The following is a 15,550-nucleotide window of genomic DNA, read 5'->3' as shown; positions in this document are numbered from 1 at the left end:
TGTAAGCTGACTAACTGTATCTGACCTTGTTTACAATCCGCTTGGGTGGGAGCCTCTCATGTAGGCAAACAGGATCTGGTGGACGGGCCTTTGTATTTAAAATTCAGTCTGTTCCTCCCTGTGAGTGAGCCTTTACTTTGGCCAAGTTGGACCCTGGTGGGTGTTTGTGATTTGCTTGAAAGCTGAGGATAAAGCCTTTGGGCATTTCTACATTCATTTGGTTTAAAGCATCAAGGTCAAACAATGCTTTAAAAACAAACTCAAGATCCACTGCCAATGAGGCAGTTCTGATTCACAGGTGATCTTCCATTGGATTTTCATCACTGTAAACTGCACAGAAAGCAATTATTCATCTTCCTCTCTTGGAACCACTGAGCCAAAGAAGCACAGTCTTTGGGTTAGAAATGCAACTTGCAGCAAACTATACCACTAGGACTACATCATAATAATAATGCCTTGGGATCCTTTGATTACAAGGACCACAAACTTAAAAATATAGTCATATTTGAAAGTTAAAAAAGTATTAGTATAGTACATTTGGTAGTAATTTACTGAATTACTGAAATCTGCAATTTAAGGCTTCATTTTCCTAACATTTATTCCTAAGAATGGTCACAAAAGAAGATTCCAAGTAACTTTTCATCCACCTAAAAGTGAATGTAAAATGTACACAAGCACAAATTTTCTCTTAAAAAGAGCAATGACAATAAAACAAGCTATTCATCAAAAGAATTAAGAAACGCCCTCATAGTCACTATTCATTGACAGCAGCAATAGATCACAGAATTTGTTTTTCTCAGTCAGGCTCACCTGTTGGGATCTGCATGATTGGCCAAAATGTTGTAACAACCAGTAATCAACTTCTCATAAACTCGAGCCAAGAACTCGTCAGACTCCGCAGGGCCCAAGATGCGTTCCAGGGAGTTGCTACTGATCTCAGCAACACTCTCAGTGCTTGACTCCAAAAGAAGGGGTAACAAGGTCCGAATTACCTGTGGTGGGTTCATCTCATCAGACCAACTTTAACAAAGAAAAAGGGAACTAAGTTAATGAATATGCTTTTCCACAAAACTACAAGGCAGGAACAGGGCAATTCAATGATTCATCGGAGGGAAGGCTTCTATTCCAGTCTCTTGTACCTAAACGTAGCTGTTTTCTACATAGGTATAATCATACAATTTCTTATTATTTTTTTTCTCATTATATCAAAAGCAAAATTTCCATACAAAAAACATCACATTTATTAAAGTGCTAAATTAATGATATAAAAGGAATTTTATACTTTTCCAAAAAGTTAGCTGGAATCTAAGCAAGTAATCCGTTCTGGACAATCTTTCTAGAAGAACTGATAGAATTCTGGAACATTTTTAAAACAATGTGATTTTTAATTTTGTTCCTGACTTTCCTGAAGCCCTGGTCCCCACAATGGCAGACGGTAACTCTGGCAGTGATTCTGAAGAAATATTATTTGAACTAAATCTGTCACTATTACCCTAAAACATTAACTTAAGGCACCTCCAAATCATGATATTACTTAAACCTAGAATGATTTTTTTTTTAAAAAAAATACTACACAGACAGGAGGTGGTACTTCTTTTGCTCTTCAGATTTAGGTTAAAATCATTCTAAGTAAACACATTCCTACTCTAAAAACAACAGGTTCTCTTTGCTAGATAAACACTGAAGGAAAGTATTATTAAACAATTGTGAAAATCTTTAGCAGAATAGTAGCTGTAGACAGTATTTGAAGTGATGTGCTGGGTACTCACACAATAAGATCTCCAGTTAATCGAACCAATGAGAGAAGGGTGTGTTTCAAGGAAGCAGCCAAAGGCAGACTTTGGCCACAAAGAGTGCCCAGATGAGCGGCTTGCACAGCACTGATGTAACTTTCTGAAGGGATAGTGTCATTGGCAAAGGCATTGCGCTAAAGGAGAAAAAAAAAGATGTGAATGAATAGCCCATCAATCCTGGATAAAAATTCTTAATGTGGGAGGGAAAAAAAAATCTAACATAAACCAAGCCCCTATGAGAGGTTTACAAGCAATAGCTTAAGTATACATTAGTACTCATCTTGAGAAATGTGAACTAGGAAGAAGGAAGACATCAACAAATTTTAGTTAACACAGTTAACAAACACAAAAACTGCCTATATTACTTTTTTTTTTTTTTTAAATTTTTGTGTGTGAGTGTACCGTTAAATCAGATCTGACTGGTACAGGAGGAGATTGTCCCTCCTTCCCCGGCAGAGCATCTGGTGGATTCAAACTGTGAGCCTCTGGGATTGTAGTTGCCTCTGGTACTTTTTAAATAATTAGACTATAATGTAAAATATTTCTTAGTAAAACTAGTGTGTGTCTCTAATAATTCAGAAGGATGCAAATTTTATAGTACATGAAGATCTCTATTACTTGTACCATAATTGTTCTTGTACTATATAGCTCTGTATTGTGCAAACCAAGGTAACAATAACAAAGGAAAGAAAGCAAGATTACAATTGCAAACATTAATAACACAATCATTTGTTAATCTGAGAATAGCTCTCACAAAGATCAAATAAAGTGGCAGAACAGTCAATAGTATCTATGAAAGCTTACAAGAACCTAAAAGCCATCCAAAAAATGACAGTTAACTTACAAGAGAAAGAAAAGGGAGTTAATCTTTGAGAATTCATGTGTCAGATGATGCTTTAGGTATTTTGCATATTATCTCATCTTAAATATGTCAAGTACTTAAAATATGAAGAAACTGAGGATGAGATTTCTTGGCAAAATGACCATATAGGCACTAAGAAATACAGCACAACAATTCAACCACTGTAAATATTAATAGTAGCATGTGAAGATCTTTAGATAGGTCATCTGTTATTGTTGATATCCTATGCCAGTAAGCTACTCCAAATTAGAGTGGCTGTATGGTATTCTAGAACATAAGCCATGGTATTTTCAATCATCTTGTATGCATGTGAAAGTTGGATAATTAATAAGAAAGATCAAAGAACCATTGTCATTGAATTGTGATGCCAGAACTGTTGCAAAAAATACTGAGTATGACATACACTGCTTAAAGAACAATAAATCTGTCTTGGAGGAAATGCAGCGAGAATGCCTGAGAAGCAAGAACTGTGAGATACTTTTTTTCTCTCACATAGTTTGGGTATGTTATGAAGATAAGCCAGTTCCTGGAGAAAAACATTATGCTTAGTAAAGCTGAGGTTAGCAAAAAAGAGGAAAACCCTAAATGAGATGGGCTGACAATGGCTTCAATGAGTACTAGCACAACAGCAATACAGAAGATGGCACAGGATTTGGCTGTGTTTCGTTCTCTTCTAAATAGGTTAAGTTTGACTTGAAGACATCAACCAGAGCACATGATGGAGTAGAACTGATTCATAAGGTTTTTCCTAAATGCAAATCTTTTCTCATCTCCTAGAGTCACTGGTAACTCTGAACCACCAATCTTTTGGTTAACAGTCATAAGCTTAACCATTGTGCCACTAGAGCACCTTGTTAGCAAGTTTAAGCCTAGAGAATGAAAACAGAACACAGAATAGCTAATGCTCAGCAATCTAATCTTGGACTAATCACAGACTTACCCAGGATCCAATGTTGGGAAATTCATTGGTATTGATATTATTCCAGGACTCACACACAGCCTGCACTGATGATGGTAAATTCTGAACCAGTGCGGTACCTAAAAGGAATCAAGACAACAAAGAATCAATACAAATGAGCAAATGAAAAGGAGTAACACACAGCATATTAAAAATGAAACCCAAATGCCAAAGAAAATACAGCCCATGCTGATTAAATAATAAGACAGCTCAGATGAATATTTCATAGGAGGATTATGACTACCGCAAACTAGCTAACTGCTAACAACATCTTTTGTACTAGTTTAATTTTCTATCCCATCAGTTTCTAATCTCACAAGGAAAGAGGACATGTGAAAATAAGTTACAAAATGAGGGCAAGTATTTATATATCAGCCTAAAACTGCCACTGGGCATCTGCTTTTCTTCTAAGAATCTGTTTTCTTAAAAATATTGATGACAAGGCTAATTAATGTACATTAAGTACAATGTACATAGTAGGACTGGCATTAAATTTTTAAAAGTGGGGGGGTGGAGGTGGGGTGAGCGGGGAGAAAGTGCAACAATGAATGAATGGAATTCCAAGGTCTCTAGGTGTCCACTGAAATTAAAAAAAAATAAATAAAGGGGAGCTCTGGTGGCCTAGTGGCAAGAAGCTGTACTGCAATCCCAAAGGTACATGGTTCGAATCCACCAGATGCTCTGCCGGAGAAGGAGGGACAATTTCCTCCTGTACCAGTCAGATCTGATTTGATGGTACATGCGCGCGCACACACACACACAAATAATAATAATAAAATAAAATGAAATAAATAAAAATAAAAATTTTTTTAAAATAAAAAAAAATGTTTTAAGTGAGATCATACATTAAGATGGTATTTGAAGCTTGAAACTCACTACATTACAAATGGCTATCACATAACTACTGAATTTATCTCCAGGTCTGTGCCAACAAGTCTTATGGTTCCAGATGCTAAATTTCTACTAGATCATTCATAACTCAGGAAAGACACATTTCCGAGAACAAAGTGACAGCTTGCTAGTCTTTATAATCTCTACAAATGAAAAGGAGTGCATCTGTGCTAACAGCAGAATAGCCTAATTCTTCGGAGTCAAATGAAACTGACTCAGTTCCCAGCTCCAACATGAGTTTTAAGATTTTATGCAAGTATCCTCCCAAAATCACACTGTCCTCATCAGTGAAAAGGGAGGATAATACTAACACTTAAATTTCAGGGTTATTGTTGAGCATCAAAACAAATATATCTATTTTAAATGTCTGGCATACAAAAAAGTTCCAGTAAGTGGTAAGTAGGTAGAGAGGGAGAGAAGTAGTACTACTTGTATTCAAAAGAATGATCACTCACCCAGTGTGTTAGCTTTGCATCTACTAGAGCCAATAGCCAAAACAGCAGCAAAGCCTTGCAGTTTCTCCTTAGAAGGTTTTTCAGCAGTGCCCTCTTCATTAAAATTCTGTAGCAAATAGGCTCTGAAATTAAAACAGGGAGAATATAAAAAAAACTAGAAAATGCTAACCCTAGCCAATTCAATAAGTCTGTATCTCAGCTTCCTAATCTCTTCAACATAGTTGCTAGCAACCTGTTTTTATCTGCATCCTAAGAATTCCAACAAGTAACTGCTTCCCAAGGCTCTAAGCTCTCAAACCATGATTCAATCAAAAATGAGTTTGGAAACAGTGAACATTATATATCCTCTTTCCTTGCCACCAACTCTTCCTCCCTAGAAGACAGCAATGCACATATAGTAAAGGTTCTAAAACATTATTTTAGTCTAAAATAAACAAATAAAAACCTGTTTATTTACCTACCAGATCACAAATTTGCTTGCTGAGAAACATCTGCAATACTGGGTCTAGTAAGCCAAAGTAAGCTGTACTTCACTATTAAAAAAAACTTTAAAAACCATTTTTTAATCACTATTTCAGAATAGACTCTTCCAGAATGCAGAGACTTATTCTATTTAGCTAACTGCTATCTACCAGCACCTAGCAAAAAATCTGGCACACAACAGGCATATTTATTATTTGTGTTTGCTCTTCATATTTATTCAAACTTTTCCTCAGGCAACAGTCCCATCTCTACTATAGGGCATTTACACTAAAGACTAAAAAGGGAGGTTTGGTGTCCTAGTTCATAGGAAGTTTGCACTGTTTATCCAACGGCTGCGGTTCAAATCCACCAGCAACTCCAAAGAAGAAAGATGGACACAGTCAACTCCCCATCTTTTGATTTATAGCCTTATAAAAACAAAGGAGGGCTACTAGAGTTATGTTTAACTTTAGGTCAGTTAACAGAGATGACAACACTTTGAAAAATTATACTATCTTTATATCCTACAAATAAATATGTATGTAAATTAAAATTCCTCTTGGTTCCTCCTTAACTATCTGAAAATACTCTCATCAGATTTATTTTATAAAAGTATAGCACCACAAGATAAACAACCCAATGGGAAAATGGGCGAGGATATGAACAGACATTTCACCAAAGACATTCAGATGGCTAACAAACACATGAAGAAATGTTCAAAATCTCTAGCTCTAAGAGAAATGTAAACCAACACAACTATGAGATATCATCTCACTCCAGTAAGAATAGCAAAATTTAACAGAACAGCAAGCAACAAACACTGGCGAGGTTGTGGAGAAACTGGAACCCTTATTCACTGCTGATGGGAGTGTAATATGGTGCAGCCACTATGGAAGGCTGTATGGGGCTTTCTTAATAAAAAGTTGCAAATATAAATACCATTTGACTCAGCAATTCCACTACTGGGAATTTACCCCAAAGAAACGATAACTTCCACCCAAGCAGATATATGAACATCCATGTTTATCACAGCTTTGTTCACAATAGTAAAGAAATGGAAACAACCTAAGTGCTCATCAACAAACAAATGGACAGAGAAGCTCTAGTATATTCACACAACGGAATATTACGCTACACTGAAAAACAAGGAACTCATGCAATATTATTCAAAATGGATGACCTGGAGGACATTATATTGACTGAAATTATCAGTCACAAAAGGACAAATACTTCATAGTGCCACTATTGTAAAACGGGACTGATATGGGGGGGGGGACTGAGAAAGATGGGATAAATTATGTATACTGCATTGAAACAGATGATGGAGAAAACTGTTTAAAAGGTATATATGATTTAGGTATTATTGTCGTGACAGAAGTCCAAAACAAAGGCTGCACAGTGGAGTGGACTTGGGGGGAGGGATTGTGTAAAAATGAAAGAATTTTTCTTTTACTTTCCAAAGAGAAGAACAAACTGGAGGGGAGGGGTGGGCAGGGAGAAAAGTACAACAATGAATGAATAGAAATCCAAAATCTCTGTAAATTTTCATCAAAATTAATAATAATAATAAAAGCATATCCAAGAGAAAAATATCTAAGCTGAGAAAAAGAGAAAAATTTCTGAGTCATTGGAGCGTGTACAGAGTGCATACTACACACAACTGCAGAATTCCGTTTAAAGAAATGAAGGTAAACCACCTACTCATCTAAATTCCACCCTCTCTGGGCAGGCAGTTCATCATACCTAGTAAAGGATGCATAGGTGTCAATGAGCTGTAATGTGGCTGGAAGGAGGTTCTTGGTGATCTCTGATGACTTATGAGGATCTGTTTCTGCAGCCATCTTCGAAAAGTGCTCATCCAATGAAACCTGGACTTTTGAGATAGCAGCATCAAGGGTGTAGATAGACTGCAGACTAGGAATCTCATGAAGTTGTAAGATGGTGGTACAGTCAATGCTGCAGAATGAGGAGATCTTCAAAAATATTCAAGATAGTTATTAGTATGGCAAAAGTTATGGTAGTAGTCAAGTTTTATCATTATAGTTCTAATGATAACATACCTGGCGAGCAAAGTATTCTTCTACCATTTCAACATCATATTTCACTGAGCTGCACTTTGTGGATGCCAGTTCTATGAGAGAACCAGCATGCTCAGTCTTCATTCCCTGTTTGACAAGGCGCTCCTATTTGGACAGCAATTAAAAAAAAATGGTTAGGCGAGTGATATATAAGAATTTAAAACTTAAACTAACCTTAAATAGTTCCCAGGCACAGAGCAACATTGACTCTGAATACTCTTAGGAACAACCTCTGTGTTGCACTGCAGTACCTTTATCCAATTGACATATGTGCTGATACGGAGGCGAGAAGACCATCGCAGAGTGTGCAGGATGTCACACTCACTCATCTCAGGTGTGTTCATGGCCAGCTGGTTCATATAAGCCTTTGACGGCGGCAAAATTCCCAAGATTCTCCACAGTATCAAAAAGTAATATTGCAAGGCACAGGCCTCCTAGAGGAAGCAAAAATAAAGCCTAGGGTTAGTATTTGGCATTGACATAACAGAAGTAACTGTTACAAATAGAGTTTATAAACAGAATTGTAAAGAGTTCTAACTTGCCTCTCTTAAATGAGCTCCCTAGACCTTTCTAGAGCAAATCTTCTTACAAATGCTCATAAAGAAGAAAACTGTGAAATGTACATCTAAATAATTTCTTAGTAAACCAAAACTATATTCTAAGACAACTTTGGCTCCCTAACAATTTACCAAGAATGAAAAGAGAGCAGGACATTCTCTACAGCAGACCTACAAGTTTGTCTCTTCTGTGGCCTGGAATCGCTGGTTTGGTTGTGAGAAGTTGTGAGGTAGTGGTGCTGGTGGTAGTGGTAATGTACTCCATAGTGGGAACTGACCCATAGTGGGTTTTCAGAGGCAGTAAACTGCATAGAAGAGACTACCCATCTTTCACCCATGGAGCAACTGGTGGATTCAAACTGTATACTTTTGTGTTGGCACTGCAATTTCTTACCACGAAGCTACCAGAACAGATTAAGATTCACAGGATCACAGAAAAAGTTCAAGTATGAGGCTTTTAATATAATCTATCGACTGACATTCACAAGAACTACGGCACTTAAGATGATTAACTAACCAAACCACCATTCTCCCAATGCTAACAAAAAATACAAATATGATAAAACTATCACACTTAACAAATTAATTATATCCCAGAAGAAAGTTTGGGGTAGGAGAACTATTACTCAATTAAGAATCACAGCACAGCTTCTTCACAACTGATTTAATGAAGGCAGCCTCTCATGGTCTTACCAAAGCTGTTACAGTTTTGTTTTCCTTTCTCCTGACAGTATCAAGATGGGATCCAGCTGCAAGCAGGGATGTCAATGCAGTGTAAAGTTCATCATACTTCACAAGTTTGGAGAAAAGAACATCACATGCCTAACACCAAGAAAGACAGATGTTCCTTGTTATTTTTTTTATTTTTTTTTTAAATATCTTTTTCTACTTCCCAGGCACTAATACATAAACTCATAACTGACAAAATATCTCATCAAATAATAGCCATTCATTTCTAATGGTGACAGATTCCTGCTCAGCAACCTTACTCTGTAAGCAGGTTACTGAAAGCATATAATTGTAAGCTGAAGAATGAGAAAGTAAGATAATTTTTCCTTTAAAATATTTGTGTATGTGAAAAATGCTGAGTTTTCAGGAAAAATGTGTCAGAAGTATCAACTACCAACCCAGAAAGTTCTCTGCCACAGCAAAAGTGGGCCCAGTAAATAGATCTCAAATTTATCTTTTCCTTTTAGAATAAGCTCAAATTCAAAATGAAACCTTAATCCCTTCATATAAAATGTAAGTCAATCTCTTTCTCCCAACAGAGTCATATAATGGGGAAATGTCAGAGTCATTAAAATTCCTAGTACCACAGAATCAAGGCGATTCAAATCATCCTCTGAGGCCTCTGGAGACAGGACACAGTAGAATCTAGGCTGAGGCACAGCATCTGAAAAGCAAGGTATTTCTTTTTTAAAAATGGTGTCATTCTCAACTTTTAAAGAAATTGAAATGTAAGAATTTAGAAAATACTAAAATGTAAATGAAGGAGCATATGGAACACAATTTAAAAAGTTAAACTTTTTAAAAAAATTCAGAAAGTATTTTAGACCAATGTTTCTCAACTTTGGCACTAATGATATTTGAGCCATGTAACTCTATGGTAAGAGAAATCTTGCGCATGCACTATAGGCATCCCTGGCTTCCAATCACTAGATGCCAATAGCTCAATAATTATTAAGTTAAAAAATAAAATTACTAATAGTGAGATTATTTCTCTCTCCTGGCTATCAGGTCAGAACTGAGACATAGCTAACCCTCCAGTGAGTTTCAAAGACTGTAAATCACACAGGAGGAGACTGTCCATCTTTCTCCTATAGAGCAACAGGTGATGGATTCCAACCTCCAAAGAAGCCAAGCCATGGGTTACAGTGAATCTCCTTATACCCTAGAGTTCTCTAATAATAAAACTGTAAGTGCTGTCAAGAAAAACTCAGTGATACTATAAAATTAGACTGTATTAAATTCAAATTTTATTGTATCAAAGAGGTTAACTAATAAAGAAGCGATCACCATGATGATGTTATACTAAAAATACTATGAAAGTTTCTTCAAAAATATTGTCTAACAGCTGTGTACAGTGCGTTAGGGGTTGGTCTGCTGACTAAAAGATAGGTAATTTGAACACACCAGTCACTCCATGGGACAAAAATGAAACAGTCTGCTCCTGTACAGAATGATAGCCTTCAAAAATAAATAAATAAATATCACAGCCTTCAAGAACCAGCAACTGCCTTCAGGCACTCTAGATTATGTTTACAAGACACAAAGGGCCTTTGTCAGGTTATGGAAGCAGCTGAGAATTCAAGGAAAGTTTCAAAGATGCTGCCCAAAGGAAAAGGCAGTACCAGAAAGGCCAGAAAAGGGGAAGCAGTCTCTGGGACTAACAAGACTCAGGGTCCCAAAGATTTGGCAATACAATAATGGTCAGACACATACACATTCTGCGTGGAAAATATGGCAGAATTATGGAAGTCAAGGAAAAGTTAAAATCTGGAATGAGACTGAATTATGTGGCTGCATAATATAGTGAAGATAAAGCCAGGCAAGGTAGCAACTGGGATTGGATGGTTAGAGGGTTCATGGTTTAACCATTTCAAGAAGCCGACATTTGCCTTGCATGAAAGTATACTATATAGACTTGCGTTTATAGACCCTCCAGTTAAGACAACATTTAGATATTATATGGTTGGGGGGAGAATATAAAATCTTAGGGGGGAAAAAATTATAGCCTTCAAAAGTCTTTGGGATAGAGATTGAGTACAATTCTTAGGATGAGAAAAAATGAACAAAAAGTACAAGAGATACTTAGAAAGAATGGCATGGTATTATTTTCAGAGTGGTTTACATGCAAGCAAGACCCTCAAAAAAATTTAGTCAGAAGGTCAAATCTATGTCTCTAAGTAAAATGGAGAAAAGTTTAATTGCAGAATGACAAGAATCCACATATCAGACCCTATGGCATAAACTGGATCTCAAGGCCTTTTGTTTCCTTTCCTTTCCTTTTTATTTTTTTAATTTTATTATTTTGTGTGTGTGCAGTCAAATTGAATCAAGTCAAATTGGTACGAGAGGAGACTACTCCTCCATCTCCAACAGAGCACCTGGTGGATTCGAACCATGTACCTCTGTGATTGCAGTACAGCTTCTTCTTACCACTAGGCTACCAGAGCTGCCTGTCCTTTTCTTTTTTTAAAATAATAAATATAGAGCACGTGGGAACAAGTTTTGAATCTGTTTGTGAATAGATGGATACGGTACCACAGTGGTTAAAGATATCATGGACATATATTTATTATTATCTTTTACTGACCTGATGAGAAATGTTTAGACCAGTTTTCTTCTACTTCTTTGAATCCATGATAAAGGGGAGTGGTTGTCCGGCGACTATTGCTGTCCTGGGATCCACTTGCCCACCCAAAGGGAGGGCTTAGCAGATTATGTTGTACCTTTTAAAACATAAATACATAAATTAAGAAAGACAAACAGTCAACATTTTACTTTTCACTCCAGACATACTTCTAATTCATGTATTAGAGACTGGGAAATTCAGCAAACTAAAATAAAATTTCAAGAGATCTTCTGGTGGCTTATATTAGGAAGCGAATCATGTAACCTTTAAGTGGCTTTCCCATTCTCATTTGTATCCTTAACAGAAGAATTTATCTGTTCACAAAGTTTACTGTTCAATAAATGGTCGCCAAATGCAGGTGTTCAGGGCACTGTGCTAGACACAGGTAAAGTGGGATGGGTCAAAGATAATATCTGTGATGGAGGGTCTAAGTAAAGTTTTAGAATCCAATTTTAACAAACATATTCAATCAGATAATCTATATTTATCCCTTCTAACTGAATATAAAGCACAAGCACACATTTATAAGCCCAGTAGTCTTCCTAAATTGTACTTATAAACCTCCCACAACAAACATCTGAAATCTAAACTGAGATCAGTTTGGCTTTGGGTCATGGTGGCAGCTCTTGAAAAATGCTCCTCTCACTGACAGTTAAAAGAAAGAATACACTGGTCTGTACCTGTTCAAACAGATACACTGGAGCTTTGGAGTACTGATGAAGCAGATAATCAAAGATTAAGAGAAGGCGAGCCAGGATGAGAGGCACAGAGCGCATCTGGGCCTCCATGTTGACACTCAGTTCCTGGATGATCTGGACAAACAGCGTCAGAATGGCCCGTCGGCCTTTCTCAGTGAAGTTGTGGAAAATGAGAAGGAGTAGCTGCAGATGCTCTATGTTCAAATCTTCTGTCTCACTAGGCACCACTCCTTGCAAGGCATTCTGCTTCATTGTAGACAAAAACCTACCATAGAGAAAAAGAGAGTATGTACTGACAATGGGAAAAGTCAGAACATCATGCAACAGTTAAAATGCCCCGCTGAAATAGTTGTATCTTTTAAATCCTAAATTAAGATAGCTAATTAAGGAAGGACAAAAGTTACATGATAAAAAGAGAATGAAAACTGTATCTTAGCTACAAAAAAAGTTAGAAAAACACCTATGAGGTATCATCTCACTCCAATAAGAAATGTAAAATTTAATAGAACAGCAAACAACAAATGCTGACAAGGTTGTGGAGAAACTGGAACACTTATTCATTGCTGGTGGGAGTGTAAAATGGTGCAACCACTATGGAAGACTGTATGGTGTTTTCTCAAAAAGTTGCAAAGAGAAATACCAATTGACCCAGAAATTCCACTACTGGGAATATACTCCAAAGAAACCGTAACTGCTACCCAAGCAGATATATGCACATCCATGTTTATTGCAGCTTTGTTCACAATAGCAAAGAGTTGTTAAGTGCCCATCAACAAACGAACGGACAGAAAAGTTGTGGTATGGTCACACAATGGAATACTACGCTGCATTGAAAAACAAGGAACTCAATGCAATATTATTCAAAATGGGTGACCCTGGAGGACATGATGCTAAGTGAAGTATCTCAGTCACAAAAGGACAAATACTGCATGGTGCCACTGTTGTAAAACAGGACAGACCTCAGGGTTGGGGGGAGACTGAGAAAGATGGGACAAACAATGTATACTGCACTGAAACAGATGAGGGAAAGAACTGTCTAAAAGGGATGTATGATTAGGTATTACTGTCATGACAGGAGTCCAGAACAAAGGCTGCATAGAGGGGTGGGCCTGGGGGGAGGGATTGTATAGCAACGAAAGAATTTTTCTTTTACTTTTCAAAGAGAAGAACAAATGGGCGAGGAGGGAGAAAAGTGCAACAATGAAGGAATGGAAATCCAAAGTCTCTGTAAATTTTTATTAAAATTAATAATAATGATAAAAGTTAGAAAGGACTAAAAATGTTTCCCAGAACTCTTCAACTTTCTCAACTGTGGCCACAACAAAGTTAACACCCATCCTGGCATTTGTGCCAAAATAAAGACTTGTAAATACCTAAAACTTAATCTGGGAAAGTAAAGCCAATTCAATTACTTTACCTTGTACTTTAATTCTATATTTATTCCCAGTTTGAAAGTTTATAACTACAGGTTAAGGTCATTCCATGACATTAGCTAAAAGTAACTCTGAGGCCATAAAACAGTACAGAAATTACACTATTCTGCAAAGTTGTCAGAAGAGCTTTCTTGCAAAGTGAATTAAGTATATCTATTTCCACTGCCTGGAGCCATTAGGGAAGAGATTTGTGTTTTAATAAGGGTCTCCACCCCACCCCCACCTCCTGGTCTGTTTGCAAAATTTTAACAGGAAAAATATTGTGAGTCTTTGGCATTCAAGGAGCTTTATGATTTCTCAAATCCAGCATTAGAGCTATTTGATCCCAGAATGGAGACTAGAAAAGAAAAGCCTTTTAGAAAAACAAACTGCTTTGAAGACTCATAACCATGTAAACAAAATGGCAAATACAGGTCCATCCAAAGAGGATTTAAATGATTAATTCAAGCTTCCCTCAAGTAGAAAAAGTCTTTAAAATGTGTCCAAAAAACATTGCAAGTCACTTTAAGTGGTTTCATGTGGAAAGCAAAATAACCAAACACAGAGTTGGCTTCTCTGTTCCCTTTTTTCAAAAATTGAGGTCAGAATAAAATTGGTTGTATCCAGGATTCAGGTTCTCTCCAATAATTACAAACAAATTCCTTATGTGCTAAAGTAAGAGTCTTTTCTTATTCAAAGTTTACAAATATCTGTTTCTTAATCATTACATCTTCTCCCAATCAGAAATACACCATCTCAAATCTCTTCTTTTTTAAAAGAATCAGAACAGTATTTCAAAGCCACAGATTATCTGTAGAGTCAAACTTAAAAGAAAAAAATTAAATATTCTTTTATGTACGACCATCATTGAAGGGATCTTACCTGTCCCAAACTTTAAGACATTCAGGAACATCAGGATCACCTTGAGCGCCAGCCTTATGTTGCCAGATGAGCAGAAGGCGTGAGAGCACAGAGAGGCTTTGAGGGTGAATGTACAAGGGCCACGGACCCTCAGAAAAAGGAGCGACTCCCAGCTGCTGCAGCAGTGTGTTCTGACAAAGCATAAATAAGAAACTCAGATGTAGTCTTGAAAAAAAATCATTTACTTCAACAAATATAATTGAGAAACTATTAATTCAACTCCATCAATACTTCAAATAAATAAACTGAAGAAATGAAATCCCCAAAAAAGGAGAAATGCACTGAAATTCCATAATAAGGGTAGATTTCCAAACACACAGAACATAAAAGTTTGTGCCCTCAAAAGAAAACTTGTAACATAACCAATATACTATCTTACTTTCATTTCATAACCAGTTACATAATACAAATAATAAACAAAAAGGGGTGAGCCAACAACCCAAGGAGGTAAAAGATGGTAAATGAAGAGTATTAACAGAGAAATTCTGCCTATTAACATGTCAAGGCCCACTGGCTGGCACATCTAAAACTAATCAGGGCTTTTCTTTGTCTTCAGTTGTAGCATGTCTTTCAAATGAAGTTTACTCTCAGCTCAATTATCTGAGCTGCAAGTTATCTTCTCAAGCACACATCCCCCTAAAGATAAGATGCCAATGGAACAATAGGCAAATGTCTGCTTTAGCTTCAGAAAGCACAAGTTACCTCCGAATGTAGAATAATTATCTAAGTCAGCCAAATTTAATTGTAGTACTCCTTGAAAGTGAGTATTATTAAAAATATCAGAGATATTAAGAATAATTACCATATACAGTATTGGGGAGTTCCCAAAAGCCAAACGCTGGGCTATGCACTGTATATGTCCCATCATACAAACCTCAAAGGAATCCCTTGAGGGAAAGAGTATGTGCTCCATTTTATAAGTGAGGGGAAATAAAGTTCAGAGAGGTTTGGAACATGGCCAAAATGACAGTTACTTAGTGATGGATAAAGCCAGGTTTGTCTCTAAAATCCATATGTTGTTGTTATGTGCCGTCGAGTCGCCTGCGACTCATAGCGACCCTATGTACAACAGCCCTAAACTCCGCTCTGTCCTGTGCCAATCGCACTG

General features: G+C 36.8%; 1 protein-coding gene across 1 annotated transcript in view; it reads right to left on the bottom strand.

Moving 5' to 3' along the window:
- The window catches only part of UBR4 (ubiquitin protein ligase E3 component n-recognin 4), a 155,047-nt gene that overhangs the window by 101,138 nt on the left and 38,359 nt on the right, over positions 1 to 15,550 (bottom strand). The window contains exons 18-29 of the mRNA XM_006883594.1: positions 14,404 to 14,573; positions 12,092 to 12,374; positions 11,373 to 11,508; positions 9,370 to 9,449; positions 8,750 to 8,878; positions 7,751 to 7,933; positions 7,482 to 7,604; positions 7,165 to 7,394; positions 4,960 to 5,081; positions 3,596 to 3,693; positions 1,770 to 1,927; positions 811 to 1,020 (exon numbers count right to left, since the gene is read on the bottom strand). Coding sequence (XP_006883656.1) covers positions 811 to 1,020; positions 1,770 to 1,927; positions 3,596 to 3,693; positions 4,960 to 5,081; positions 7,165 to 7,394; positions 7,482 to 7,604; positions 7,751 to 7,933; positions 8,750 to 8,878; positions 9,370 to 9,449; positions 11,373 to 11,508; positions 12,092 to 12,374; positions 14,404 to 14,573 — 1,922 coding nt within the window. The remainder of the gene's footprint in view (positions 1 to 810; positions 1,021 to 1,769; positions 1,928 to 3,595; positions 3,694 to 4,959; positions 5,082 to 7,164; positions 7,395 to 7,481; positions 7,605 to 7,750; positions 7,934 to 8,749; positions 8,879 to 9,369; positions 9,450 to 11,372; positions 11,509 to 12,091; positions 12,375 to 14,403; positions 14,574 to 15,550) is intronic.

This window comes from Elephantulus edwardii, unplaced genomic scaffold (genome assembly GCF_000299155.1).
Source record: "Elephantulus edwardii isolate Elephantulus edwardi_28Jun2011 unplaced genomic scaffold, EleEdw1.0 scaffold00028, whole genome shotgun sequence".
NCBI lineage: Eukaryota > Metazoa > Chordata > Mammalia > Macroscelidea > Macroscelididae > Elephantulus > Elephantulus edwardii.
The sequence above is the reverse complement of the archived record's forward strand: the minus strand, read 5'-3'. Positions and strand labels throughout refer to the sequence as shown.